This window comes from Melopsittacus undulatus, chromosome 2 (assembly GCF_012275295.1).
Source record: "Melopsittacus undulatus isolate bMelUnd1 chromosome 2, bMelUnd1.mat.Z, whole genome shotgun sequence".
NCBI classification, from domain to species: domain Eukaryota; kingdom Metazoa; phylum Chordata; class Aves; order Psittaciformes; family Psittaculidae; genus Melopsittacus; species Melopsittacus undulatus.
This window is the reverse complement of record NC_047528.1, coordinates 52,530,244-52,555,763: the sequence shown is the minus strand read 5'-3', so window position 1 is coordinate 52,555,763 and position 25,520 is coordinate 52,530,244. Positions and strand designations below refer to the sequence as shown.

The window sequence follows — 25,520 nt, the reverse complement described above, 5'->3', positions numbered from 1 at the left end:
CTTACCTTTTCTTTACCAACAGCAAGACCAATTAGGCTGATGCATTCAATAGTCTTTCCTCGTAGAAGTCTTAATTCCTTCTGAACGGCATTCTCAACAATGTGTTTTAGAGAGGGCATAAATAAATCATAGTAGGGAACAAACTTCTCCTCTGCTGTATCTGCAACTGATGCAATTGAAGTCACAACTTGCTCCAAAACTAGCTTAGTGCCTTTCTGTATCAACTTGGAAAGAGGAAGAATAAAGTGTTATATTTCTACAGCACATTCTTTACTTAAAAGCATGCCAAATGTAAAAATCTGTTCTTGTATGTCCTAATTATGTCAGTTTAGATCAACATCTGCAGCTATGTTGGTCCAACACCTGCTTATTTCAGAGGTCTTAGTGCAGCTATGGTTATTCCCTGTGACAAGCTTACCCTCCATGAAACAATTTGTTCAGTATATTATACCTCTTGTAATTTTATCACCATAGTGGAATGAAGATGCTTCACTAGATTATCCAGATATGGAATAAGCAGCGACTTGGGACAATCTTCAGTGAAGTTTATGAGTGCTGCAGCTGCATGGGCTTGAACACGCTGGTTGCCTTGATCCTCCATGGTTTGCAGAAGGGCTGCTATCACCTAAAGGAGAAATGTGTATTTTCAGAGAATAAGTTTCTGAAGGGGACATACTTTTACTACTTCCTCCCCCCACTGCACTACTTACCTTCTCATGAAATTTCTTTTGAAAACCAGGTGCAAAGTCAGTTGCCATTTGTCCGATAGCGTTACAAGCAGCGTATCTTACTCTCGGATGCTGAAAAAGTATTTCCCTCGAATAGTTAACAAGTAGTTATGAGAGCAGAAATGAAAACGTTTTGAAATTATTAATAAACTTATACTCACAGGATCCTGAAGGAACAGCAAAACGAAATTAACTATCTCATTTAAAATTCCTTCCATCTGTTGATGGCAACCTTCTCCAATGGCCGAGAGAGCCATCAGGCCAGCATGCCTGTATTTCCAGTCAGCTACAGAGGAGTAAAAATGAGAATGTTATTCATTTTGGAAACAAAAAAGACAAACCACCTTTTTGGGGGGCAACAGGAGGAAGAAGAATGAAGAGCAGAAGTGGGAAGGAAAATTGATGCATCTACTTGACATGTCAAACACTTTCAACTTTTCCTCATACATACTTCCAGAGATGCACAAAAATTTGAGTATTTAATCCAGGCCAAATCCAGACCTAGAAAAAAAAGAATTCTTAACTGCTGATATAAGAATGTACATAGTCCTAACACTTGGAACCAGCATGTTAAGTAAGCTAAGCAGGGAAGCATCAGGACAGGATTTCTTTTTCCCCTTCCCACATAAATACATAATATATACACACACACTTTTTTAATTATATCAAAGCAGCCTATGAGCCTATGTCTTATTCTTTATGTCAGGAGGGGAAAAAGGCCTAGTGAATCAAATACCTGAATTTACAACAAATGATCAGTACTGAACTTTCCCAGCCATTTCCCCAAGACACTTAAGAACATTAACATTTCTTCCAGGGATGTAAGGTTTTCCCTGCCTCCAAGTCCTATTAGTCTACTCTTTTGGATTTTTGTTGTTGGTTTTGGTGGTTTGTTTTCTTTTTTTTAAAAAAATAAATAAAAAACCCACAATCTCTGTGCTTCTGTGCTGAAAACCATGGGGATTACAGAAAAGAAAATCAGAGAAACAAACAGGTTTATCAAACAACTTGTGGTAAACACACATAATTTCTTTCCTGATATAATGCAAGATTTCAATATTCCTGATTATTTATTAAATTCTTGGAAACATGACAGTTCAGAACATGGGAATCCTGACAGTCAAACTTCTGCTTTATGAGAATGAAATAAACTATCACCTTAAGCAAAGGAACAGTGAAGAAGTAGTTTATTTTGCACTAAAGTTCACTGGATGTTCCTAGTTAAGCTTACTCTTGCTACTCTAACTGTATTACTGTTAGCATGCATTCCAGACTTGAAATTAATGATTCTACAAAACAAAATGCAATTACATTTGGACCATCTGGCTACTGAATCCAAACCCAGTTGTTCTAAATTATTATTTCAATAAACATTCATGAGAAAAATAGTTCACAGCATTTAAAGCTGAAGTGTATAACAGATACATCGAGTAGCTAAGCATGAAGACCTAAGGGGTTATCAAAGGTTCTGAAAAGGACAGAATTGTAAAAAAAAAAAAGAAAGAAAATGTGGCTACTTACGATTCTGAAGCATCTGCATAATATGCTCTTTAATCATAGGTAAAACAAGTTTTCCTCCGAGGCCACATGCCATCCTGTCCAGTGCACTCTCACCAGCAACTGCATTGCTAAATATCAGTTACAGAAACATCAATGGGTTGATAACTACAATAGAACAGTCCAGCAGGGCACAGAACTGCCCTCCCTTACAGTTCTAGTCTTCAGACTTTTGCCATCTGAATACACTAGAACCTCTGTAAGTAAATAAAGCATATCCAAACCTAAAAGTATACACACTAGTCACAAAACAGTTACTTACCCTCTACTGAAACATTATTTGTAGCCTACTGGTTAAGTCTAATAGAAAGAAACTTAGGCCTTACTAGCACTGAAGATATATACTGAATTTTGCAACAATTACACGTACCTACAAAGCTGAAACGAAGTTTGCAATGAATTACACAATATTACTGGCCATCATCTTTTTTGTCATGAGAATATGAACCAGTTCAGACTTGCTGTTAATCAAGTGAACCAGTAGAATTCAAGCTTTGGCACATAAGAGACCTTTTTTGCACAGCTGCAGTATCAGTAGTCTAGAAGCATGTTCTCTTGCTAATGACTCAGGCAGAAAATATCAGTCCAGGTGAGGAATCTGTGACTCCCAGGCAGTTGCAGAACTGAGAATCAACTAACATTATCTTTGTGAAGTGATCTGTTCCACCCAATAAATTCCCTACAGAAAAGCAAGAAGGTTTCCAGGATACAGATTACTGGTACAGATATTACAGCCCATCCTAGACACCCATGCTGATGGAAAAGCTGAGTAATAGTTCAGAAAGTGATGAATCTCCCTCTTCTTTCACGTATCAGTCAGCTGGGTCAGAAACAGGGGTCTTCAAATTATTATGCTTAAATCCCCAGCTCTCATTACAAACCATAAACAGTATAGAAACTCAGAGGCTGTGACAGCAGTATTTGTGCAAAGATACTAACAATATTGTAATTTTTCTTCTAATTAGTCATGCTCAAATAAACAGACACATCACGAGGAGGGCAACAGAGCAGGGACACCAAGCTTTAGACTGGAGCTAAAGTTAATGGCACTAAAGTTAATGGCAGCTTTTGTGTGAAATTATATTATTTGAGCTCTTTCCCCTCACCATGAATACATACGTTCAGTTTGAGGAACTAAAGATAGTCTCTCTTAGAAAAATGACCACACACCTCCCTGCAATCTTTGCAAGGCTTTTGCCAGGAAAAAAGGAAGCTGGATTAACCTTTTCCTCCTTTAGAATTTCATTGCTCTATGAAGTCAGAGCAACAAAAACCTGGAAATGCTAAAATATTCCCTGCAGCTTTTGTGTAGGCTGACTCACATCCCCCTTAGATCTGAACACACCCTAACCAGACTACAGCCTGATGATCATTTAATGGACTGAACAGAAATTCCAGTCTTCTTAAGAAGCTATAAAGACTCAAGCACCCAAAGGTGTCAGCATGAACATCAGCTTATCAACAACTCTCCACAAAAGTGGGAAACACAAAGCAATATGAGTGAGAAAAAACTACCACCACATACGCCATCATCAGAGACTAGTTCATGTCCAGTGTTTTGTGTCTAAGCCTCAAGCTCCCCTATTACTCTGAGGTCCAAAGGAGCTACATTTCTCCTTCAGGCTAAGGTTGCCAAGCATAACCTGTTTTCTGATCTTTGCTCACTCTACTTGAAACTTGTAACAAAACGAAACAAAAGGGTGGGGGGAAAAACTGTCACTCAAAAATCCATAGGCAGCTAACTTGTGTTTAGAAGCACTAAGTTACTTTGCTGACAATAAAGACAAATTGGCATGCCTCAAGTGGATGATTCAGAGCTCTTACTAAGCTGCTTAAGCAGGATGTCTGAATAAACTCCGCACCCTGAAAGGCTTGATGAGGATTTGAACTTTAATATTCTGTTTCCTCTTGAAATTTAGCTGAATGGAAAGATTCAAATACCTGACAAATCTGCACGCAGTAGTGTCTTGACAGTTCTACCTGTATAGCAAAATTCCAAAGTTGAGGAAACTAAATCAGTTAAAAGGGTGAGAAGGAGAAGAAACAACAGCTTACTTTCAATTCGTAATCAAGTGGAACAAAAAACCAGTACTCCAAGTCAAGCAGAAATTAAGTGGGTTATTCCATAAATTCCTATGCTTTGGTTTTGCTAAGTGTCTTTATATGCCTGGTATCTAGTCGAAGTCACTATGTGGTTCAGTAGTAAATCAGTGTCTTTTCTACTGCCTATCTTCCTATGTGTTAGGAATAACACATACACTTCTCAGTGTGTTCTGTGGCAAATTGTTTTAAAACACTAATTACATCTGAGCCTTGAAGGAGTTGGCAGATGTGGCAAAAAAAAAAAAGCACCTAGACTGGTAAATTAACATCCTTGTCTTTACAGAAGCCTGGAAATAACTATCTCCTACATATATTTCTGCTTCATTCTAACTGTATTTGGTCAAGAACAGATGTAACAAGATGCTGTAGATAAATCACTGTCATTCTAGTGAAAATCTGGAGCAAGCTACAGAGCATACAGGAATAAGCAAATCAGAAAGATCAGAAGATCTTTAGTGGATCTTTCTTGGCTAAGATACAGTAAACTACTGCTAGCCATAGCAAGGGATTTAAAATAATAAAATCGTATTTTTGAGCTAGATTAAATCCAGCAAGGAATTCCACTATGCATTCTTATGTTCTTTCAAACATAGGCAGCTTTTCTCTTTAACTCCATCCTTTCAAAGGCACAGATACAGAAAAATATGAAGAGATAGGATGTAGATGATTAAACTGGACAGTGGCTCTCAGCTTTGGCTCCAGCTAACTTTAGGATAAGCCCTCAATTTAAAGGGTTAAGAAGTGCTGACTTCTGAACTAAGCAACATAAATGACAGAAGAAACAAGTGTGAAAAGTTAAAACAATGCAAAACAGCAGACAAAAGGACATGCAACATGTACAAGTAAATTACAGCAACACACAAATACCAAAAGAATTTATTTGCTGAACAGTACCTAAATAGCCTACTTAAAAACTGTTTGAGAACAGACAGATATACTGCTCGCGACCAAGGAAACAAAACCGGAAGTTATTTGAGTTAAGGAGAAAGTAATGCACTGCAGTTATTTGCATCTTGCACTTAAAATCTGCCTTTAGCACACAGTCTTGATAAAAATATCGAAACAAGTGGTTTCCTAATTACCTGTCAAAATCATCATCTTCAAGCTCATCTGCATTTGCCCAGTCTTCATCTTCTTCCAAGTCAACCATCATTGCTAACATCTGAGGAACTGAGGAAAAAAAAATATCATCCAAAAATTTAAGCTCGAGTTTTCTTAAAATAGATGAGAAATATCTCAAATATGTTCTCAAATAACAACCATAAAATTTAAGTTTCCTCCTTTCACATAAATAATTGAAAAAAACCAACTCTTCTTCCAGTCTGTCAAACTGCATCAGCCACTAACTCACAATACATTTTCAGAAGAGCATTTTCAGAACATCCAAAATCAAGAAAAAATGTTGAGTGTATTTCTTAAAGACCCATAGCTCAATGCAAGATTTTTTTTAAATCATAAAGACTGCAAAATGTAAATTACTTAATAAAGTCTAAGTTCTTTGAGAGAGTTAAAAATAGCATTATATGCTTTAAGAACTCAGACATACTTCATTCATTTTGCTGAAACTCTGACATCACCCCTCAAACATTCACTCATAAAAGAGACTATATTAATGAAAAATTATATTCAACCCTGACAGGATATATTTTGCTAACTGTATGTACAGTGGTCAATTAGCATTAAGTTTTACTTTTATAATAAGCTAATGGTTTAGAATTTGAGATTTCCCCCATGCAATGTAAAATTTTGGTTTGCATCATGAAAGTATCTTGCACATAATAATCCAGCAGTTTTTCTGCTCCTACCTCTGTGGATCGATTCTGTGTGCTCTTCTCACTGTAAGTCTTTAAAGAGGCCATTACACAATCTTTATCATAACATTCAACTATTATACAATAAGCAACACCTATTCTTCCAAGTTGTACATACTAGAGGAAGAAGTGCAGTGATTTGTCTATTGTAAGCCTGCCTGTTCTCGTGCACTTCAGAAGCCCAAAGCATGAAAAGTACATACACCTTGCACTTTCAGAGCAAAGTAAGGTGCTCTTAAGTATTCTTTATATTATACTACCTGCTCAGAACACTTGCTTGAATTCAAGGTAATTTATGCAAATAAGCTTTATTTTGCCCTGGAAGCTAAAGTTTTCAATCAAATACTCAACCTTTGAGGTTTAAGAATCTTTTTAGGACAATCTACCACATACCTTGAAGGCAGACATCATAGTTAACTGGCCTTTACAGCAACCTACCTCAAAAACTAGAAGCATACAGTAATCTATGCTGCTGCTGAGATACACTGCAACTGATTAGGTATACTGCAAGTGGTGAATTTCCTAATAACCTTACACTACTGTAACCTACTATACAGGCACAATCCTAGGCAAATTCAACTTCTGATGACAGAAGAAAATACCATTACATCAAAAACCTGCAAAAGCCTGTGAACATATTGTTTCTTCTTCATGTTTAATACGAGTGTGGCTGCCTGTGAGTGCAGTTTCACAGAGAATTTTTTTAAATGTAAAGGTCTGCATTAAAGTCTCACTAAGCCCCCAAAGTCTAATTATTACCAATATACAGATTGCATACAAAGAAGTTTAAGGATGACTAAGACTGCTTCTTACTGCAGCATGTCATGACTGTTCATTTTCTGGAGACCAAGCGAAACTACAGCCAAAGATAGGCTGCAGCTTTCATTTCTAGGGAAAGAGCAATAAACCATTCTCATATATTGAACACTGAGCTCAAGGAGCAAAGTTTGAACTCATGGAATTCCTGAGCAGACAACTGGTACATAGGATACAGCCTTATTCCTAAATCAGCACCATGTTCAGCAAAACCAGCATAAGATGACAGTTTTGCTTGTAACCCCATTCTAGTTGTGAGAATCAAGTGATCTAGCAACTTCTTAGTTGAATGAAAACAGAAATAATTTTAAACTAAGTCATAAAACCAAGGCAAAAGCAGGTTTTTTGCTGCCTTTTAATAATTCTGAATGTAGCTGCTTTACTAGTTCTGCAAAATACATGTCTTTCACCTAGTGATTCATTAATATTAAAGAGAAATTTTACAATGGGTTCCAAACCAAAGGCGTTTCATTCCTGCATGGTACCTTATCTTAATACAGTATCTTAATACAAATATTTCATTGCTGAACAGCGGCTAGCAACCCAATATAAAAGTAATACATTCTAAAAAGATACGAGGTACTTCACTACATTGCTTGATAAGAAACTTGTAATGATTTGGGGACAGCAAGTGTCAAGTGTTAGCATTCCTAACAAGCCACAGGACAGAGTATAAAGACAGCATTATAAACATTTTCAAATTTCAAAATACATTCTGAAATAATTTGTTTTTTAAAAGCTATTCCACAAATAAGCCAAACTTCCGATTAAGCCAAGCAGATCCAGTTTTCAACTTCCAGTTTCCAGAAGTTTTTCAATTATTTTAATGGCATGTCTACAAAAAACTTTCCCCAGCCTCAGCACACAAATGAAAAAACAACCAAAACCCAACAGCAATCTCCCCCCAACAAAACAAAACAAAAAAACCCAAACAAACCAAACAAAACCAAAAAACCCAAACAATTGTCTTTACCCAAGTTTCAGAAAACAAGCAAGAATTTAGACCAATACAAGCATGACAAGGAGGGAAAATAATCCTTCCAAAAAGCAGGCTACACTGTCATGTCAGTGATCTACAGTGTGTCCTGATCTACTCTTAAAAACAGTTTAAAAGGCACAGAAATATCACTATGCACAGCACTGCTGCTGGGGCTGTCCAGAATATTTTTAGTATCTCAGATAATAATGCACGATTAAAAAAGTGCCTCTCCAAAGAATTTAAAATCCACATGTTAAATAGAATAATTTACCTCTATTTATATAAGCATCTGATTTTTAATTCACAGCTTTAACTCAATACTGAGGCTTAACATGCACGCTGAATTCCTTCAGCCTTCAGTTGCCAGCACCACAGAATATCTGGCCTACATACCAAACTTCAGACATAGAACTTGAGAACTAAATGCAACTTTTCTTCAGTAAAAATTTCCAAAGCCAGCAGAAAAATTTGAGAGTAGTGCTTTCCTTGGAAGCACCTACTGAAGAGTCTACTGTATTGTTAGCGTTAGAGTTGCTGGTGGCTGCATAAGCACAGATTAATTTATGAAGAGTCATAATAAGAAGGGGTTTTCTCTATAAGAAAACTCAGTTTGGTGTCACCTGAATTTAACATCACCAGCAAACTCTGAGTTAGACAGGGTTTTGCCACTAAGTGCAAAAGTCAGTTTAGCACTGTAAAGACAGAAACTGTTTCAAAGAGAATGAATAAAATACTTACTGGCTTGTGCAACGATGTTGGTATGCCTCCTCAGCATAGCAGCAGCAGTTTCTGACAAGGTCACAATTACTTCAAGTGCCAACTGACGCTGCATGTTACTGAGATTGGCATCTGCACACAGCTACAGTCCAGAAGATTAGAGCAAATGGTTACAACAGAAGTTCTGGGCCATGAAGAGTGATTTATTTAAAAACAAAACCAAAGCAAACTAGCTTTACCTTCAGACTTAGTTGCAATGTGGGCTCTAACTGTGGTCGTAAATACTTGGGAACAGAATCTGCAATTTCTACAAGGGATTTCAGGACAGAATCGTCATTTTGGTAGCAGGAATCATTAACAGCCTATAAAGGGGTCAGATGAAGATAAGGTTAAATAAAAACAAATAATACTATGAATGGGACCACTGTTCTAGAAGAAATTTGATTAAATGTGATTCATTAACATAGCCTCACTTACCATTAGTAGCTTAGCATTAGTAACTAAAATAGTTGAAGCCTTAGGCTGCAAGAATTGACCAAGAGTTTGATAAAAGTAATGCTGCTAACAAAGGACTAGCTGAATCTGGCAGATACGAGCAGAATGAAGAAGATAAGGAACAAGGAGACAATTCCAAGAGAATAAAGTAACTTCAGAAGGCCAGCCCAGCAACAGTGAAAACCAGTATGAAATTGAGAGACCACTGATAAGAATTAAGTGATTGAAGATGGGTGGCACATGTATAACTGAGAAGTGTAAACTGGGGTAGGAGTCCCTCTGCAGAGGCACCCAGCTAGAGCTGTAACCTGAGAACTAATAAAAAAAAAAACAAACTAATTGGAAGCCTTCATTCATACTCTACATTTTCCAGTGGGATCCTAGGGTCAGAAAATGTATTAATCTGTAACAGCTACAAAGGGATAATATGCAGGGCTGAAAATGACAAGTTTTCTACAGTAAGTTACAGCTCACTATGTTATATGCCATCAATTTTGGCCCACTACTAGTTTAAATCTAACACAGCAGACACACTCAAAGAATTAGTCACATATCAGAGGCACCAACATGCAAAACCACATACTATGTTTTTACAAGAGTAACTTCAAAATCCATTTTAAGTTAAGAAAAACTCTGCAAACTAACTGCTCAGAAGGACGAAAATGAGTAGCTTTCCCCCCCCCCCTCTGTTACATGACAACAGCTTGGAATAGATTAAGCTTACAAACACCTTACAACTCTGGAGAGCCACCAAATTAAAGCAGACCTTCCAGGCTTCACTCACAGAACACAGGAAAGAGAAAAAAAAAATAAAGATCTTTGCAAGTATCCTTCCTACACCCATAACTACATTCTGAAAAGTAATTTAAAACTTACTTTTAAGTGATCAGGTTGATACTCTGCACAGAGTTATTCAAAGGTGTTAAAACTCTTCTAGAAGTAGCACACAAAACCCAAAACTCCACAGGAAAAAAAGGAAAAACAAAATAACCCCCCTCCCAAAAAAAACCAACAAAAACAAGTCTCTAAACAGACTTTTGGGGTTTTGAAAGGAATTTCATTAGCTAAGCGTTTGATGTCTTCCTAATGTAGAAACATCTGTTGAAGAGTTACATGTTTTTCTTAATACTTAAGTCTAGGATCCAACACTTTGATAATGCCACTCAAACAGTCCACACTTTCAACACAGAAACAGTGTTTTCTAATATCAGAAGCATTCTGTGAGGGGAAAATAAATTTATCTTGGATAAGGCCTTTTGTACTAATAGTTAGCTGATTTTGATCCTGATTTTGGAAGAGAATAATGTAGTCTTTCCTAGAAGTTCCTGTAAACCTCGTATTTTATACCCATTTGACCTTTGATAGTTTTTTGAAGCAATACTAGGTTTCTGAAGAAAGAAGTTCAAAGTGCACAGTGAGCCCTAAAAGGCAGAAGCACTTTTCTGTAGTATCAGACACCAGCAACCACAGAAGTAAGCTGAAGTTCCAGCTGCTTTTACCTCCACTGCAAGATAAATCTCTTGCATCTAAAAGTTCCAAGTATTAGTACTGAAAGTTTAATTTTCACCATAACCATTACATATTTTAGGAAAAGGACTGGATTGCCAAGTCAGACTTTTACTTACAGCTTTTTTACCACACCAATATTTCAAAATTAACTTCAACAGCAACGAAAAAAGCATCCAACTATTTCCAAAGGTCACTCACCACTATTCTAGCACATCCCATCTCCTATTTATAAACTCAGATCTTCATATCAATCTTGCGTTACCACAGCCAGAAAATCTAGTCCTTCTTGCAATAAGTACTTTAAAAAGGCAGACTTCATAGCACAGTTCTGTGCTGTGTACTTGCAAAATGAAGCTTGAAAATGTAAGCCAAGTGCATGTGTTTTTACAGCCTAAAATAGTAGCACTGAAACTTACAGCACACAAAGTGGGCTACCAGTCTGAAGTCTAAAAACAGCATACTATTTAATTGGCAAACATTAAGACAAATGGCATGCCCACATCAAACCCTGCTTCACTCCCACTCATGCAGCACTCAGTAGCCAAAGTCCTCTCAACCAGCTACAATTTTTGAACAATACAACTGTTATTGCCAAAGTCACAGACAGGGACTAATCACCAAACAGTGACCTCAATATCAAAATACTTGTATACACTACAGAACATTTTCAAGTTTGGCTTATTTTAATAAATTCTCCTCAGTTTGCATTTAAGATGAAGTAGAATTCCATCAATTGCAGAAGCCAGCAAACTTGGCACAGTATTTCTTCAGCTTGCCATAAAGCACACACAGACAAGGTTTACAGCTCACACTGTCAAAAGGGACCTGCTGTACTGACTATAGCAAGCACTCAGTCTTTAACTTGAATTTAGCCTAATTTAAATTTGCAAAAAGCTCACTACCACTGTTATCACAGGTACTTGGTTATTTTGACTTTTTCTTGATACACAAAGAGAACTGTATTGTGAAATTGTTGTCATTCGGTCCTCAAACCTTTTCCATCTCTAGTTTGGTTTACAATAAGCTTCCCCCTGAGAGTAAACAATTTTATATTAGAATTCCAACTTCACTCAAATTCATCCATCCTAAAAAAGATCTAATCCAGCTTCAGAAATGGTATGAAGTTTAAAATGGCATTTTGTTTGCCATTTCCTAATTTATCAAGACTACAAGGATCATTTGTCTAGACTGTTTTTACTCTAACAATCTTTGTTCAGAAAATTCTACACTGTCCCCTAAACTGAACAGATACAGGATATTATGGGTCAATGAATTTCCCAAATACTGATTACTTGAAGTCTCATGGTTAACTTAAAAGCTGTAAGATTGAGTTAGTTAACTCAAAATACCTAGGTAACACTGTGTAAATTAATCAGCATTAAACTATGTACCTCGAAACACTATCAACTAGCTTGTATTTATGAGATTCCATATCAGTTTCCAGTTTGTCTTGCTGGTGGACTGAAGCCAGGCTAATTAGGATAGAGTTAATCCAGGTCTCAACAAAAATTCATACGCTACACAAATCTGCAGACCAGTAATTTGTTTGGATACAGGCAGACAGTAATAAGCACATTAAGTGTTATTTGTGTGGTTTCTTACCTGCAAGATTCCAGGTAGCAAGTCTGCAAAATGTTTAAGCAGGGGAAGATTGTGCTCATTAGCAAGTACAAATGCAGCTGCAGCTCTAGCAGACAGAGTCTTGATCTAGAAGACAAGGATTGGACAAAAAAACTTGAAGACCTGGTAATGAAACATGCCTTTGTTTTCTTCTAATGTTAGGCCTATTATTTGACTATATTTTGTATTATCATTTCCCTTTTATACTTTCCTAATAGATACAGCAATTGGTTTTTAACATGGATTTTACATTTTGCTTCAAATTAAGGTAAAGCAGTAATGAAGATCTTCAGAATGTCTTATATGATATAAAAATGTTTATCATATGAGGTGGCAAGTATTCCCTTGTTTTGTTTGCATTTGTTTTTTTGTTTTGGTTTTGGGTTTTTTGTGGTAAAAACTATTGTTTTCAACTTCCTTCCCTATTTCAAATGTGTACGCAAGTGTCAAAATCCCATTTCTCAAGAAGTGTGATCTAAGTGTTCAAAACATGCTTCTTTAAAGGCATGACTTGTGGTACTTTAGAAAATGTTAGTCAGTTGACTTTCAAAGGTCAGAAAAAATAACCCATGGGGGAGCAACAAACTGAACCCATATACCACAGCAGGGTTTCCTATCCTTGCCCAGCGTTTTCCACAACAAGAAAAACATTTTCAAAGTCTAATTCTTTGCACAAATCAATAAATAAGAAGCCTTCCAGAAGAAGCTTGCTAATATAACCTTACAGCAAAACACAAACAGTCCAAGGAGCTGTTGCATATTCAGTTTTGAGACATATCGTGTACGGATACTATGTGTAGAGATACTTTGTGTTTATACTGGCAAACACAAGGGCCAGAAAGAAAGCTTAACAAGGAGTCTGACCCCTCAATGCTGCTAGCTAAACCTCCAGTCTCTGCTTTGGCCCATTATAATTAGGTTTCTCAAAGCATAACTACTAGGGAAGAATCTGAGCCTAAGCAGTGCAGACAGAAGCTAGCCAGTCAGCTTTAAGACCATAAGAAGGTTTGACCCTCTTATTTTGCAGTAGGCATAATCAAAACTCCAGCTGTACATCAGTTTTAGGTAAGGCCATTCTCTGCTTGAAATCTGTGGTTTAAGTTTCATATTTGAGACTACTACATGAAGTTCCTACGCTCAGGACATAGTAGGAAAACAAGCAAAGGTCTTACTGATGGATGCTCTTGATCTTGCATACACTGAACCAGCATTCTCTTAATGACCTCCAAATAGTGTTGCTGCTGATTGCCAAAAACCCCAGGAAAATTCCTAAGGACAAGACAAGACAAAAACATTAATAAAATTCACAGTTTTAACCTTATTTTAAGCTTATCCATTGTTCAGGCTACAGATTGTAACTGTACATGTAAGAGTTAAGTAAACCAAAATACCTCAGAATAAATGAAAAACACATGATAGCTTGTTAAAAATGAAATATATGATTGCTTATTAATTCAGTTGTGGCAGCTTTTCTTACATTTTTACAGCCATGATTTGTCTAACCTGCAAAGGTGTAGCAAAGTCTGAAGGTTTACCAGAAAATATGTAGAGCAGCCTCACGCAGACCCACATTCTGAGAGCTGACAGAGTCAAATAAGAATTTCAGAACTTCTGGCCACTGGTTGTTGCCATCTTCATCTAGATGAAACAACAAAATTTTAGGATAAACAAACTTAAGAGTGGTTAGATCTAAACTGTGTAGGGCAACCAGTCATCACTACTGGAGTTAATTAAAAAAGCCAAGTCACAGCATAAATGTTAAATCAAGAAGCACTCATGAACAGATGATGATATCTACTTACTGTTACATAACAGGACTCAAGAAAGAAACTGATGTAGATGTTCAGCATGACATTCATGAGAATTTAAACAAAACTGGATTTCTAAACCTTAATAGAATCTAACCTAAACTCAAGCCATTTAAAACACAGACTTGAGAAATCTTATTTTTATCTGATCAAGGATAATGTGAGCAAATATTAGGTTTTATTTTAAACCATGAAATCAGCTAGTACATCATGCGCAAATGTCTACAGAAGATCAGAGAACAAGAAATAAAAATACAGCTACCATCAATACATAGACATTTTACCACAATACCAGCTTATATAAAGTACCTATTAAATTCCTGGCCAATTCAGCAACTATGTCACAGATTTTTTTTCTCATACTGGACTGTGTTTCCAACTGAATAATCAACAGCAGTCCACTTTTGATAGAGGTCTGATCATCAGGTGAAAGAGCTGGATAAACTTCTTCAAAAGCAGAAGACAAAAGACGACGTAGAAGGACAGCTGCCATTTGTCTAGCCTATTAAATAAGAAAAGTATGTTAAAAGTGTTTTGATATGATAATCCTAATCTTATGAGGAAAGATGACCAACATCATGCTTCCAAATGACCAGTTTTCCCTGTGTACTTGTTTGGTGAATGAAGTACCTTTCAAGCAACAACAGATGACAATTACAATAGCAAGTAAAAACACAGTAAAGAAACATGACCTCATAATCATGTTTCTGACAATTACAGCTCTTCAAAGAAATAATCATGAAGTCCATAGGTATTCAGTATTTTTCTAGAGATGAACCTTGGACATATTTTGTGGCAAGTTAAGGATATAGCTGCACTATTGAAAGAAAGTTTGAAGCATGACTTCCTTCTATTTTAAATGACCTTCTGAGATAATTATAATCCAGATGGGTTTTTCTGGATTAACAAGTGACTTAATGGGACGGACTTGTCAGAAAATTAACCTGTAAACCCTCCTTCACTTTCTCAGCCAAACTCTAAGTTAGACTTTTGCAAATAAAATTCTACTTTGACAAAAAAAACCCAACCAAACAACACCCTAAAATCAAAGCTTTCAGCCATTTGCAGACCTACAACAAAACAATTTTCTTCAAACTTAATAAGCATAGGAATCTCAATACCACATGACCATCTTCTATGCTTCTTGCTTGCATAAAGCAACTGTACAACAGCATAATTTACATATCTGTATTTATTTACAAATACACAGGAGCCAGAAGCAAAAAGCATGGCCGAGTAATTTAAAAATAATAGAGCAACACATGCAGTAAAGGCAAAGACACATGAAGCACTAAGTAACTTCACAAACAGGATGGTTCAGTAATCAGTTTCTAGAAAGACAAATTAAAAACCATCCCAAAACTTCTGAAGTTTAACATATATAACAAAACCTTATACATGTTAAATTCCTCACAGAAAAACCCCACCCTCCAATGTAACATGCCCTCTTATTTTTCTGCTAAGATATCCTTATTTAACGTGTACTTGAACAAAAACGTTTCATTTATAACAGCCAGTGGAATTAAACAGTATTCAGTGACCAGCAGAACTTACAAAGTCTGATTTCCAAAGATCTCTATATTGCTACAGCATAATCTACAGATGAGAATACAAACTGCCTCCAAGTCTCAGCTTCTAATGTACCCTGTAAAAACTGGGTATTGCTAGAACATCCCCCAAGATACCATTCCTTTTTGTGTTCCACAGTCTTGAAACTCACTGTGCTTTCTTCCAATCTAGCTAGCTTTCTCCTATCCAGCCAAAGAGTAGTGTATGCAAAGACAAAGCACCTCTATACTAGCTGAAGGGAAGGGCTAGAACTGGACTATACTCTAGATCATTTCTTATCTCCTTAACAGCTCCACTGTGGATCAAAGCCACCATGTATACAGGATTAGTAGATCTAAGACAGATGAACAAAGAGGATCACAGTCACCAGTTGTGCAGTAGCTCCCAGTGTAAGCCAAAGTTCTCCAGGAACAGGTCATCGCATGGGGAATGCGACTTAGGTAGGAGAAAGATTCTTTCCCCACTGCCTCTGGGAATCCCACTAACAATGTATCCAAGCACCTTAAGGGCAACACAATATAATGGAGTCTTTCCTTCTCCCACCTCTGGAAGCACCAATATTGTGAAAGATTAGTTTCTCTTTGTTAGTATGGTGAGCTTACACAGGAAAAAAACTTGAATGCAGAGCAAATTTGTTGGGACTAAACAAGGCAAAAATTTCAATGCAGTGTCTTCCCTTAATCAGCACATTGTGTTTCTGTGCATAATGTCCAACATCAAAAACTCACATTTACTCCTTTCCTGAATAACAGGTGGCCAGAGAGAATAAAGCTTATGCTTAATAAAGCACACAGTCTCAAAGATAAGAATTCCCCCTCTGAAGAATTAAAAATATTAGAAGACTGACAAACACAGACTGATTACAAAGTAAAAATACAAGTAACAAAGCATACAGAAAGACCCAAGACCAGCATTAGATAAATTAGGTCTTGGTTATAGTTACTAGCTTAGAAAAGAATTCCCCAATTCCCTAAAGCAAATTTTGAAGGAGTGACAAAGAAGCAATTGACTTCTAATAATAAATGGCATATTTTCTCTAAGCAGATATTCACCTATATATGAAAATAACCACTGCCAGATGAACATGGCTGGATTAATGTCAGCTCGGAGGCGGAAGTATGTATTTTTCACACACACCAAAGGGTCTTTCATGTTTAATTATTGCAAGATATGTACCCAAACAAGCATTTTAAAATTCTGTAGCTTAGTAGCTATAGCTTTTGATGAGAACAAGAACAATATAAAGTGCACATCCCAAAAGAGGAACTTCCAATGAAGCATAAAAAGAGCAGAATTTTCTTCTACCACTGGGTTCTTCTGCATCTCTGAATTACTCAGGTGCTCACATACAGTTGGAATGTCAAAGTTATTAACATAAGAAGTAGTCATAATTCTCAAATTTCAACATATCACTTCTTATTAATAGAATTTAGTGCTACAAAAATGTTCTAGGGTTTTACAGATGATGGAACCAACACGCAAAAAGACAACCAACTTGCAGGGCAAGCATAAGAATTATGAACAGAAATCTGGGACACCATGCTCTCCACTGGCATCCAAACTGTCCAGGTAATTCCATGTACTTTGCAAGCAAAAGACTATCTCATGTACTACAGTCAGTGATTTTATTTTAGGTCCTCAAGGAGGAAAACATGCATGGATGGAAGCAATCAATATTTAGGACACAGTCGAAAGATGGACTTTCACAACCTCATTTAGGGATCTAGCCCCACACAGAATTCAAAGCACACAGCATTCTAAGGTCCTGCATACTTAAAGGCAGAGCTTTGGTGCCTCGCAAGTGCATGGGCTGCCTGCCTTCCCCTCCAAATGCTGAACAGGAAGCTGCCCACAGCAGTAGTTTTCAGACTAAGAAATGCAACCCCTTCATGTGACAATACAGAGGAGGAAGGGAAAGGTCAGAGCCCTCTAAGAGGGCTGTGAGTACAGCAGAAACACAGTTTTACACAGCACTTATTACTGTATTTCACAGGGCTCAAAACTAGTCAACTGAAAATTAGGACACAATTTAAAACTGCCAAACTAGAGTTAACTAGGAAGACAATATATGCAAGAGAAAATGCAGAACTGTTCCTTTCTAAGACTTATGCGGATAATCAAAACTGCAAAAAAACAGCCTCTAACACCTGAGAAGCATTCTAAGAATAAAAATCAGCAAATATAAATTGTGAATATGTACCACCTTTCTCCACAACCCTTTAAAATGCAGTTGCATAGGAAGAAGTAGAATCCTAACTTCGTAACAGTGAGACTAAATGTTCAGAAAGTTGGAAACCTGGGCTCAAGCCCCTCTTCAGCCTGAGGTGTACAAATCATCTGTCATATCATCTGGCACAGAAGTGTTCTCGCTGCTAAATCAGACACTTCCCTCCACTTCTATGAACAGTGTTACCCTGCTATCAGGAAAATATGAAATGAGAAGAGAGGGGAAAAGGTGATTATTTCCACACTTTAAGTATTTGGTTAGGAGAAAACCTGTTACACAGTTAGTTTCAAAAGAGTTATTTCTGATCTAGCTTAATATTATTTTTTTCCAATGTCAAATGCAAGGGGTCCTGGAAATAGGATCTGAATTCCCTGTTTCTCTATTTAAATGCCAAAACTACTAGCTTGCAGAGTCAGGATTCCCCCAGCTGCTGTCCAAATAGTCCTATGAATCTTGGATTCTCTATAACACATCCCAGGATGGAGTACTTTCTTCAGCTTGATTTTCTTGTGAGGGGGTAAAGCAATACAGCGGTTTCAGGATGAAGAAGAATCTGAGCCCAGCTTCCCCCATTGCCTGAGCAAGGGATCTTTAAAGTTCTCAGGCTTCTTCCAGCAGCCTATATTTAGTGGTGTTTGTACATTCAGTGTGCTCAGAGGCCACATCAACAGGCCCAAAGCTTTATTCCCTGATGACATATGCACTATTCTTCCCAACATCTGGATTTACATAAAACGTATACTGACACAAAACCATACCTGTTGACAGCAGCACCATACCGAACACAGAGAATGATTTCCTGCATGTTTATATGCAATGCTTAGCTGAAGCATAGTGATGACTTCACTAAATGGCTCTATTTAGGTACTAAGTTTTTGGACTTACAGGAAAGAGAGGTTGTTTGCAGGTTTTATTTGGATATTTATCAGGATATTTTTTGAGTCCAGCACCTAGTGTCTTCTTAAATTATGAGCTAATATTTAAACTTCTTTGATTTATCCATTGGTGGAGTTAAATGAAAAGTTATTCTACAAATGTTAACCTCTGATGTCTCCTTAAGAGTAACTTCTACAGGTGAAAAGCTCCTTTGCACTTGAGTTAAGTTGGATTCCAACTCATTGGCTAGATTCTGAATAAGTTGTAGATTGGGCTATTTCCTTAGCTGATATAATGGTAATAAAATAATTAAATACATGGAATATTTATTTACACAAGCATGAGTTGTCAATTCAGACTTACCACATGTATTCAAAACAGAAGCACATGCAGTGCAGCTATGACTTCTAGGGCACAGTTATCTGATTAACATGTATGACATTCTGATTAAATAAGGGCAGTGGCAGATCTTACTTTTTTATGGCAAATTTAAATACAGGAGAAACTACTCAATAGCCTTTTATTGTTTGAAATCCCTCACAGGGGCAGGAAAGAAAACCACATAGCTCTTATGCAGCCAGTTGCTAGTATAATATTAAAGGATTCTGTTAGAACATTTCTTTGCAGGTAGATAAGCACCAGTATTAGTAAACTGATACTTACTGAGCACTAAAAAGCAAATAGCATCTATCTCTAAATCGAATTACCATCTAAGAGAAGAGACAGTTATCCAGAGAGAAACAGAACATTTACACTCTTTAGAATACTGTTCACAAATTCTATATGCTACATCTTTCTGACTTTTTCAAATCTAGAGTTTTATTGGACAACAGATGTTTTTACTTTTAAGTGACTCAAGCTTGTAATATCTTGAAAGTTTAGTAGTTCTTCAACTCTGCATTTCCAAGTGAATAATAGTTTTACTAATAAATACTATACCTGATTGCAAAGTATGCTAGCTTTTACAAAATTAAGGAATAACTAAAATGTACACTTACTGTATACATGCAGAAAAACTGCATATAGTGCTTAAACTGCTCTCCATTCATTCTGTAACACTGCTAAATGACTTAATGAGCACATCCTCCCCAAACAGGACAAAATACAAAAACCATCTGTAAAACAACTGCTACCTTATTTTCCCCCCAGTTCTTATTTCAGAGGCACAAGATGCATCAGTTTACATACAAGATTAACACACTGTGGCACAAGATCCCAAAATGCAAAATATTCCTCAACTGCAACTTGAAGGAACAGCACAGTAACAGTAATATATTAGTTACTCATTTTAAGGGAAGAACCCATGAAACACAGAACCAGAAAACAGTGGGCATCTAAGCAGTTATTTATGAAAGACTACATCTGAAACCAAGTATCCTCCATCAAAAAGTCCCAGCTACTAAGCTTGACATGCATCAAACTAGATGAGTGGTTCCTCTACAAACATAAATTAAGATGACTCAGTTAATGCCCATCTTATTTATTTATCCCCAAATGACCAGCACTGATCTCTTGCCCCTCTTTTTCAAATTCTCTTGAAAAAAAATGTAAGATTCAAAGACTATTGAGACATACCTCCTCAGCAGCAGCAGTATTCCTGATTGCTTGTAGGAGAAATGTGATCTTAGATTGACCTGGAATATTCTCATATGTCTCCTGCATAAAAAGAGATGCAGCTTATTGTAAACAATTATTAGAAAGCACGTGTTAAGCACTAACATGAATTGACTTTCCTTTTAAAAAAACTTTAGTATCCATACAGTTAATAGAAAATAACATAGAAAAAAAATAAACCTAACAAAATGATCTGACCTGTTTTAAAATCATGAATAAAGTTTTATTTACCTAATAAGACCTGACACATTGGAATGCTCTATATATGTGCTACCGGCCACTGACAAAATGAGTTAAGAAACAGAATCACAGAATGGTTTGGGTTGGAAAGGATCTTAAGATCACGTTGTTTCAACCCTCCTGCTGTGAGCAGGGACCCCTCTCACTAGACCATGTCACTCAAGCGTTGTCCAGCCTGGCCTTAAACACTGCCAGGGATGGAGCATTCACAATTTCCTTGGAAAGCCTGTTCCAGTGTCTCACCACTCTCATAGTAAAGGATTTCTTCCTTACATTCAGTCTGAATCTCCTCTATTTAAATTTGAAATACAACATATAAGGAACACACATCCTCCTGGGAAACCATTGTATCTTCTATCACATAGAAGCGTTAAGACCTTTGGAAGCCTGAAACTGAATTATGACCAACAGGTTCATAAACACTGACAAATGTACAGGCCAAAAAAAGTGTTTAGTTCTTTTTTTGAACCCTTTACAGCCTTTGCATTGTCATGTGGCAGCAGTCACACATCTCAACTGTACGTCTGGAATAAGAACTTTACATTTCTAAACTCCTGCCTGAATTTCAGAGCAACTATTTAGTCTCCTCCTCACAGGAACCCTCTTAATAAAATGGAGCGTTTAATGAGAAGTTCAGTTACACTGTCTTACACACTTTTGCTGTGCAGTACACTTGCAATGGCTTTGTAAATTAGGTTATTTAGAAGCTAGAGTGAACACACAGCAAAATACATTTTACTATCCAAAACATGGCATATGTAAGCATTTTAAAAGTATAAATACTTGTTTCTAATATACAAAGCCTATGTAGGTAACAGTAAGCTGAAGAGCAACCACCCGAAACATTCAGAAATAATTCCATAGTTACTGACTCTGAAAGAGTTTTTTGTGAATACAGTCTTGAAGATAAATGACTCCACCCTCGAAATATTCACTATCCCATCCTCAAGGAACAAGCCTACTATAATTTAATCAGTTCCATGCCTACCTACTTCACATTCTTACCATTTTAGCAGCTCTTTCCAATATTCTAGCAAATTTACACACCTTGCAAATATGCCTGCTTCTTTCAATGAAGCGATTTCCCCATCACACACTTAATGTTAGACATCATCTTCTTCCACCTTCTTGTCCCTGTGTCCTAGTAGGCCTTATTCATGGAGTTAGTTCTTAATTCATATTCCCTCCAGTTACTAATGAATGCTCACAGTCCATGAGATTCTGAATCCCCAATGAATCCCTGCATTTAATCTAATAATTTCATGAACACTGCAAAATTAAATGAGGTTTAGGGTCAGAATAGAAAATCTTCTCAGATTCACCATCTCCATGAACGTATGTATTTATATTGTACTATTAGCTACAGATATAAAGACATATACAGAAACAAGAAGGTTCCTTAAAGGCCCAGCATGGACCTGAAGCTATGATTCTGTGGATGGCTGAAGCACTGTAAAAGCTGGCTTCTTTCATGCCAATTCGGGTAATAGTGAAATTTTATTTTGAGTTGTTTAGACTCACTAGAAATGGCAGCAACCTATCCTTTTGTTCACTGACATGATTCTGTCAGTTCTGTAAACCGGATTCAGAGATGTTAAAGAACACTAGGGCAAGGTAGGCAAAAGAAACACATGGCCAAGACCAGAACCTTCCACCTGTGCTGGTGGAGGACTACTTTGCTGGCTTCTCCCACATCACTATCACCCTTGGCTACAACCCTAATTATGTACCTGGATCCTGCTACATCTTCACTCTATTCTTTTAGCTCACTATTAGTTCCCCAGCTACCTTATCCAGAGGTACAAATTTCTCACACAGCATGACCAACTTTCAAAATACATGCAAGCAAATACCTACTATCCACTCTTAGTATTCATGTTATTCTAAACTTGAGAAACTTATATTAAAAAAAGAGCATAAAATCACCAGAAGTTTCTTTATCAGAAGGTAAAAGAAAGACAGGCTTTTAAAGTCAACAAAGTTCCAGTATTTTTAATGGGAGATAAAATGAATTAATCAGGTTTCAGCAAGCTGGTCAGAATAAGTTACCAGTGTGCTAACGCATACATAGCTCCATATACATAAATACTTAAATAAAAATAGGTTTTAGGTGACTGGATTTTCCTCCCCACCCTTTGTTTTTTTTTCCATCTTTCACTACACCCCCACTCAAACAGGGCATGACTCTGTATGTCCATCAAGTCTAGCATTCAACAGAACATCCCTCATCCTAATTTCAGTGACCAGACCTATTAGAAATAACCCAAGTCTGTCTCCTTCAGTTCCTGTCCATCCATTTCGCTTTCTCACTGGCTTTCATTAGACACAAATTAAAACCTGCTATTCAATCTACCTGTAGTGATTTGAATCCCTGTGGTATTCAATATTGCTTTCCAACAGTAAGTACACTATAAAAAAAAACGAATGGACTACACAGATGCCTAAGATCATATGAGTATGATTTTAGCAAGCAAATTTTTCTTCACAGTTGAAGAATGAGAGATAACCGGCATAAGCTGAAAAAAAGAAGGTTCGAACTGGGTAGACTTTCAGATCCTTTGCCCAAAGAAGCCAATCAAGCAGGAGCGGGTTGCTCAGAGAGCTTGTGCAGCCTCCATTCTTGGGAGTTTCTAAGACCCAGCAGGACAAAGCCTCCAGTGACCTGGTCTGACCTGATAGCTGACACTGCTTTGAGCAGGAGACTGCACTAAAGACCTCCTGAGGACCTTTCCACTCTGAATGGTCCTAAACCATAAGAAGATTTGCAATACACCTTGGAAATATGCAAAAACAAATGCCAGATTCAGTGTAGCTAAATAAGGAAAAGTTACACTACTCGCTTGTACTTGTATACAATATCAATGTACTTGAAAAGTCTAGTAATCATGACAATTAAGCTTTCTTATTCTGACTACAGTGTACACGCAGCTACGAAGATAAAAAACCTCCAAACTCTGTTCCAAGCAGGTTTCTGACCAACTGTAAGAATCCAAGTTTCAGATTTCTTTTCCAGGAATGTTTTCTTTCACAGACATTATGACACAGTCAATAAATTTACTTTGTCATGATTTTAATAAAGTCCAAAAAGTCACAAGAAATGTTCTTCTGTTACATGCAGGCAGCAGAGAAGAGAAAGAAACTCAGCTCCCAGGGAATGGCCTCTGTTACAGTTCTATGTTCAGGAATGTGGGAATAATTCTTGCTGCTTCTCTAGAAAACATCTGTGGTAATCAATATTGAACTTTGCTAGCTTTCTGCAAATGTATGTTTCCCTTCTTTCTCATTCCCAAATTATATTTTAGACATTTTCACTGCACCATCAGAAACAACGCTTTTTATTCTTCACCAAACAATGCGCTGAACTCTGCTGACCGCTGAAGTGATCAGAGCGATAAAAGACCCGATGCAGCCATGCAGTGGGAATTCATGCTAAACCTAGACGCTAGTATTTAATTCAATGGGAGAGATTCCCCACTAGGCTTGACAATGGAGTCTTAAGCATGACAGAGAGAAAGAATTAACGTGGCTTAGCCATCACAAAGCATTTCAGCTGAAATAACACATCTGAAAAGTTTTGCTGATAACAGAGAAGCTCAGTATACTGAAAACGCTTCTTTTAGTGAAATATTTCTTAGCTGACGAAACACTTGAATACACGTAAGTTCAAAACCAAGCTATTGGCTGGCAACAGAAGAAAACCTCGGCGGGCCGGGGGAAGGCTACGGCCTCAGCCGGCGACAGGCCCCCGGGGTAGCACAAACCCTCTGCGAGGGCCGCTCCGGGAAGAGGCTACACGTGCAGCCGCCCGCCGGGGCCAGACCGAGCGCTTCAATCACGCTCCTCCGAACTCCGCACCCACGGAGGGCAGACACCCCCTCACCCCTCCCAAGTCAGGGAGGACCGGACCCGCTACCCGCCTGACCTCCCTTTCCCGGCGAAGCTGGGGCTAAGCTCAATCACGCCGGCTAGCCAAGACAGAGCCAGCCTAGGCCCTGCCTCGCCACGGGTAACCGCTGGAAGCAGCCCCCGGGGCCGTGCACAGCGAGGAGCGCGGGGCCGTAGAGGCCGGGAGGTGCCAGATACGACGGAGGGAGCGAGACTCCTCAGGCCCTCACGCGCGCCAGCGGCCGGAGCACTCGCCAACGACAGCAACAGCCCCCGGTGAGGAGAATCGCCCAGCTCCTCCCCGGAGAGTCGGCGTCGACGGGCGGTGAGCAGGCCCGGGCCGCCCCGGCAGCAGCTGGTGCCGCTGCTCACACGTGGGGCTCTGCCGGCCCCGCCGCCTCCCTACCCCCGTCCGCCCGTAAACCTCCTTCCTCCCTCTCTCCCTCCCTCCGGTTAGGTCCGGAGGTCTGACAGGCCGGCCGGTCGGCCAGGGCCGTCGCGAGGCGAAGCCGTTACCTCAGCCTGTTTGCGGACCGCATTGTCTGGGCTGAGCAGGTTACCCAAGAGAAGGTAAAACTGCTCCTGCTCCGCCGCCGCCATTGCTGCGAAAGGAAAAGAGAGAGAGGCAGGCCGGCAGGGCGGGGACAGGGAGGCGGGGAGGGGGAATGCCGGCCCCCCCAACCGCCGACTTAGAGGGAGAGAGGGCGGAACCACCGCCGCGCTCCGCTCCCGGCTCCCCGCCCTGGGGCTGGCTGTGCCGGCCGTGCTCGCGAGCCCGCCCATTGGCTGCGGCCCTCGGAGCCTCGCCCCTCATTCGCTGGCCTTGCCTGTGACGTCCTCGCGACTCAGGCCCGGGGTCGGAAGAGGGGGAGTGGAGAGCGACTGTACAGCCGTCCCTGAATGGCCGTTCGTCTTCTCTTGCCTCATTGGTACACCCCCGGGACGGAGGCGGGGAAATGCCGCGAA

General features: G+C 38.5%; 1 protein-coding gene across 1 annotated transcript in view; it reads right to left on the bottom strand.

Moving 5' to 3' along the window:
- Positions 1-25,197, bottom strand: part of IPO5 (importin 5) — a 42,901-nt gene extending 17,704 nt beyond the window's left edge. Inside the window, exons 1-14 of the mRNA XM_005141123.4 lie at positions 25,071-25,197; positions 20,391-20,471; positions 14,453-14,645; positions 13,871-13,973; positions 13,508-13,604; positions 12,318-12,422; positions 8,951-9,073; positions 8,733-8,853; positions 5,471-5,558; positions 2,250-2,356; positions 890-1,014; positions 711-800; positions 452-625; positions 6-224 (exon numbers count right to left, since the gene is read on the bottom strand). Of these exons, the coding sequence (XP_005141180.2) occupies positions 6-224; positions 452-625; positions 711-800; positions 890-1,014; positions 2,250-2,356; positions 5,471-5,558; positions 8,733-8,853; positions 8,951-9,073; positions 12,318-12,422; positions 13,508-13,604; positions 13,871-13,973; positions 14,453-14,645; positions 20,391-20,471; positions 25,071-25,154 (1,710 nt within the window). The 5' untranslated portion in view covers positions 25,155-25,197. The remainder of the gene's footprint in view (positions 1-5; positions 225-451; positions 626-710; positions 801-889; positions 1,015-2,249; positions 2,357-5,470; positions 5,559-8,732; positions 8,854-8,950; positions 9,074-12,317; positions 12,423-13,507; positions 13,605-13,870; positions 13,974-14,452; positions 14,646-20,390; positions 20,472-25,070) is intronic.
- Positions 25,198-25,520: the final 323 nt, after the last annotated feature.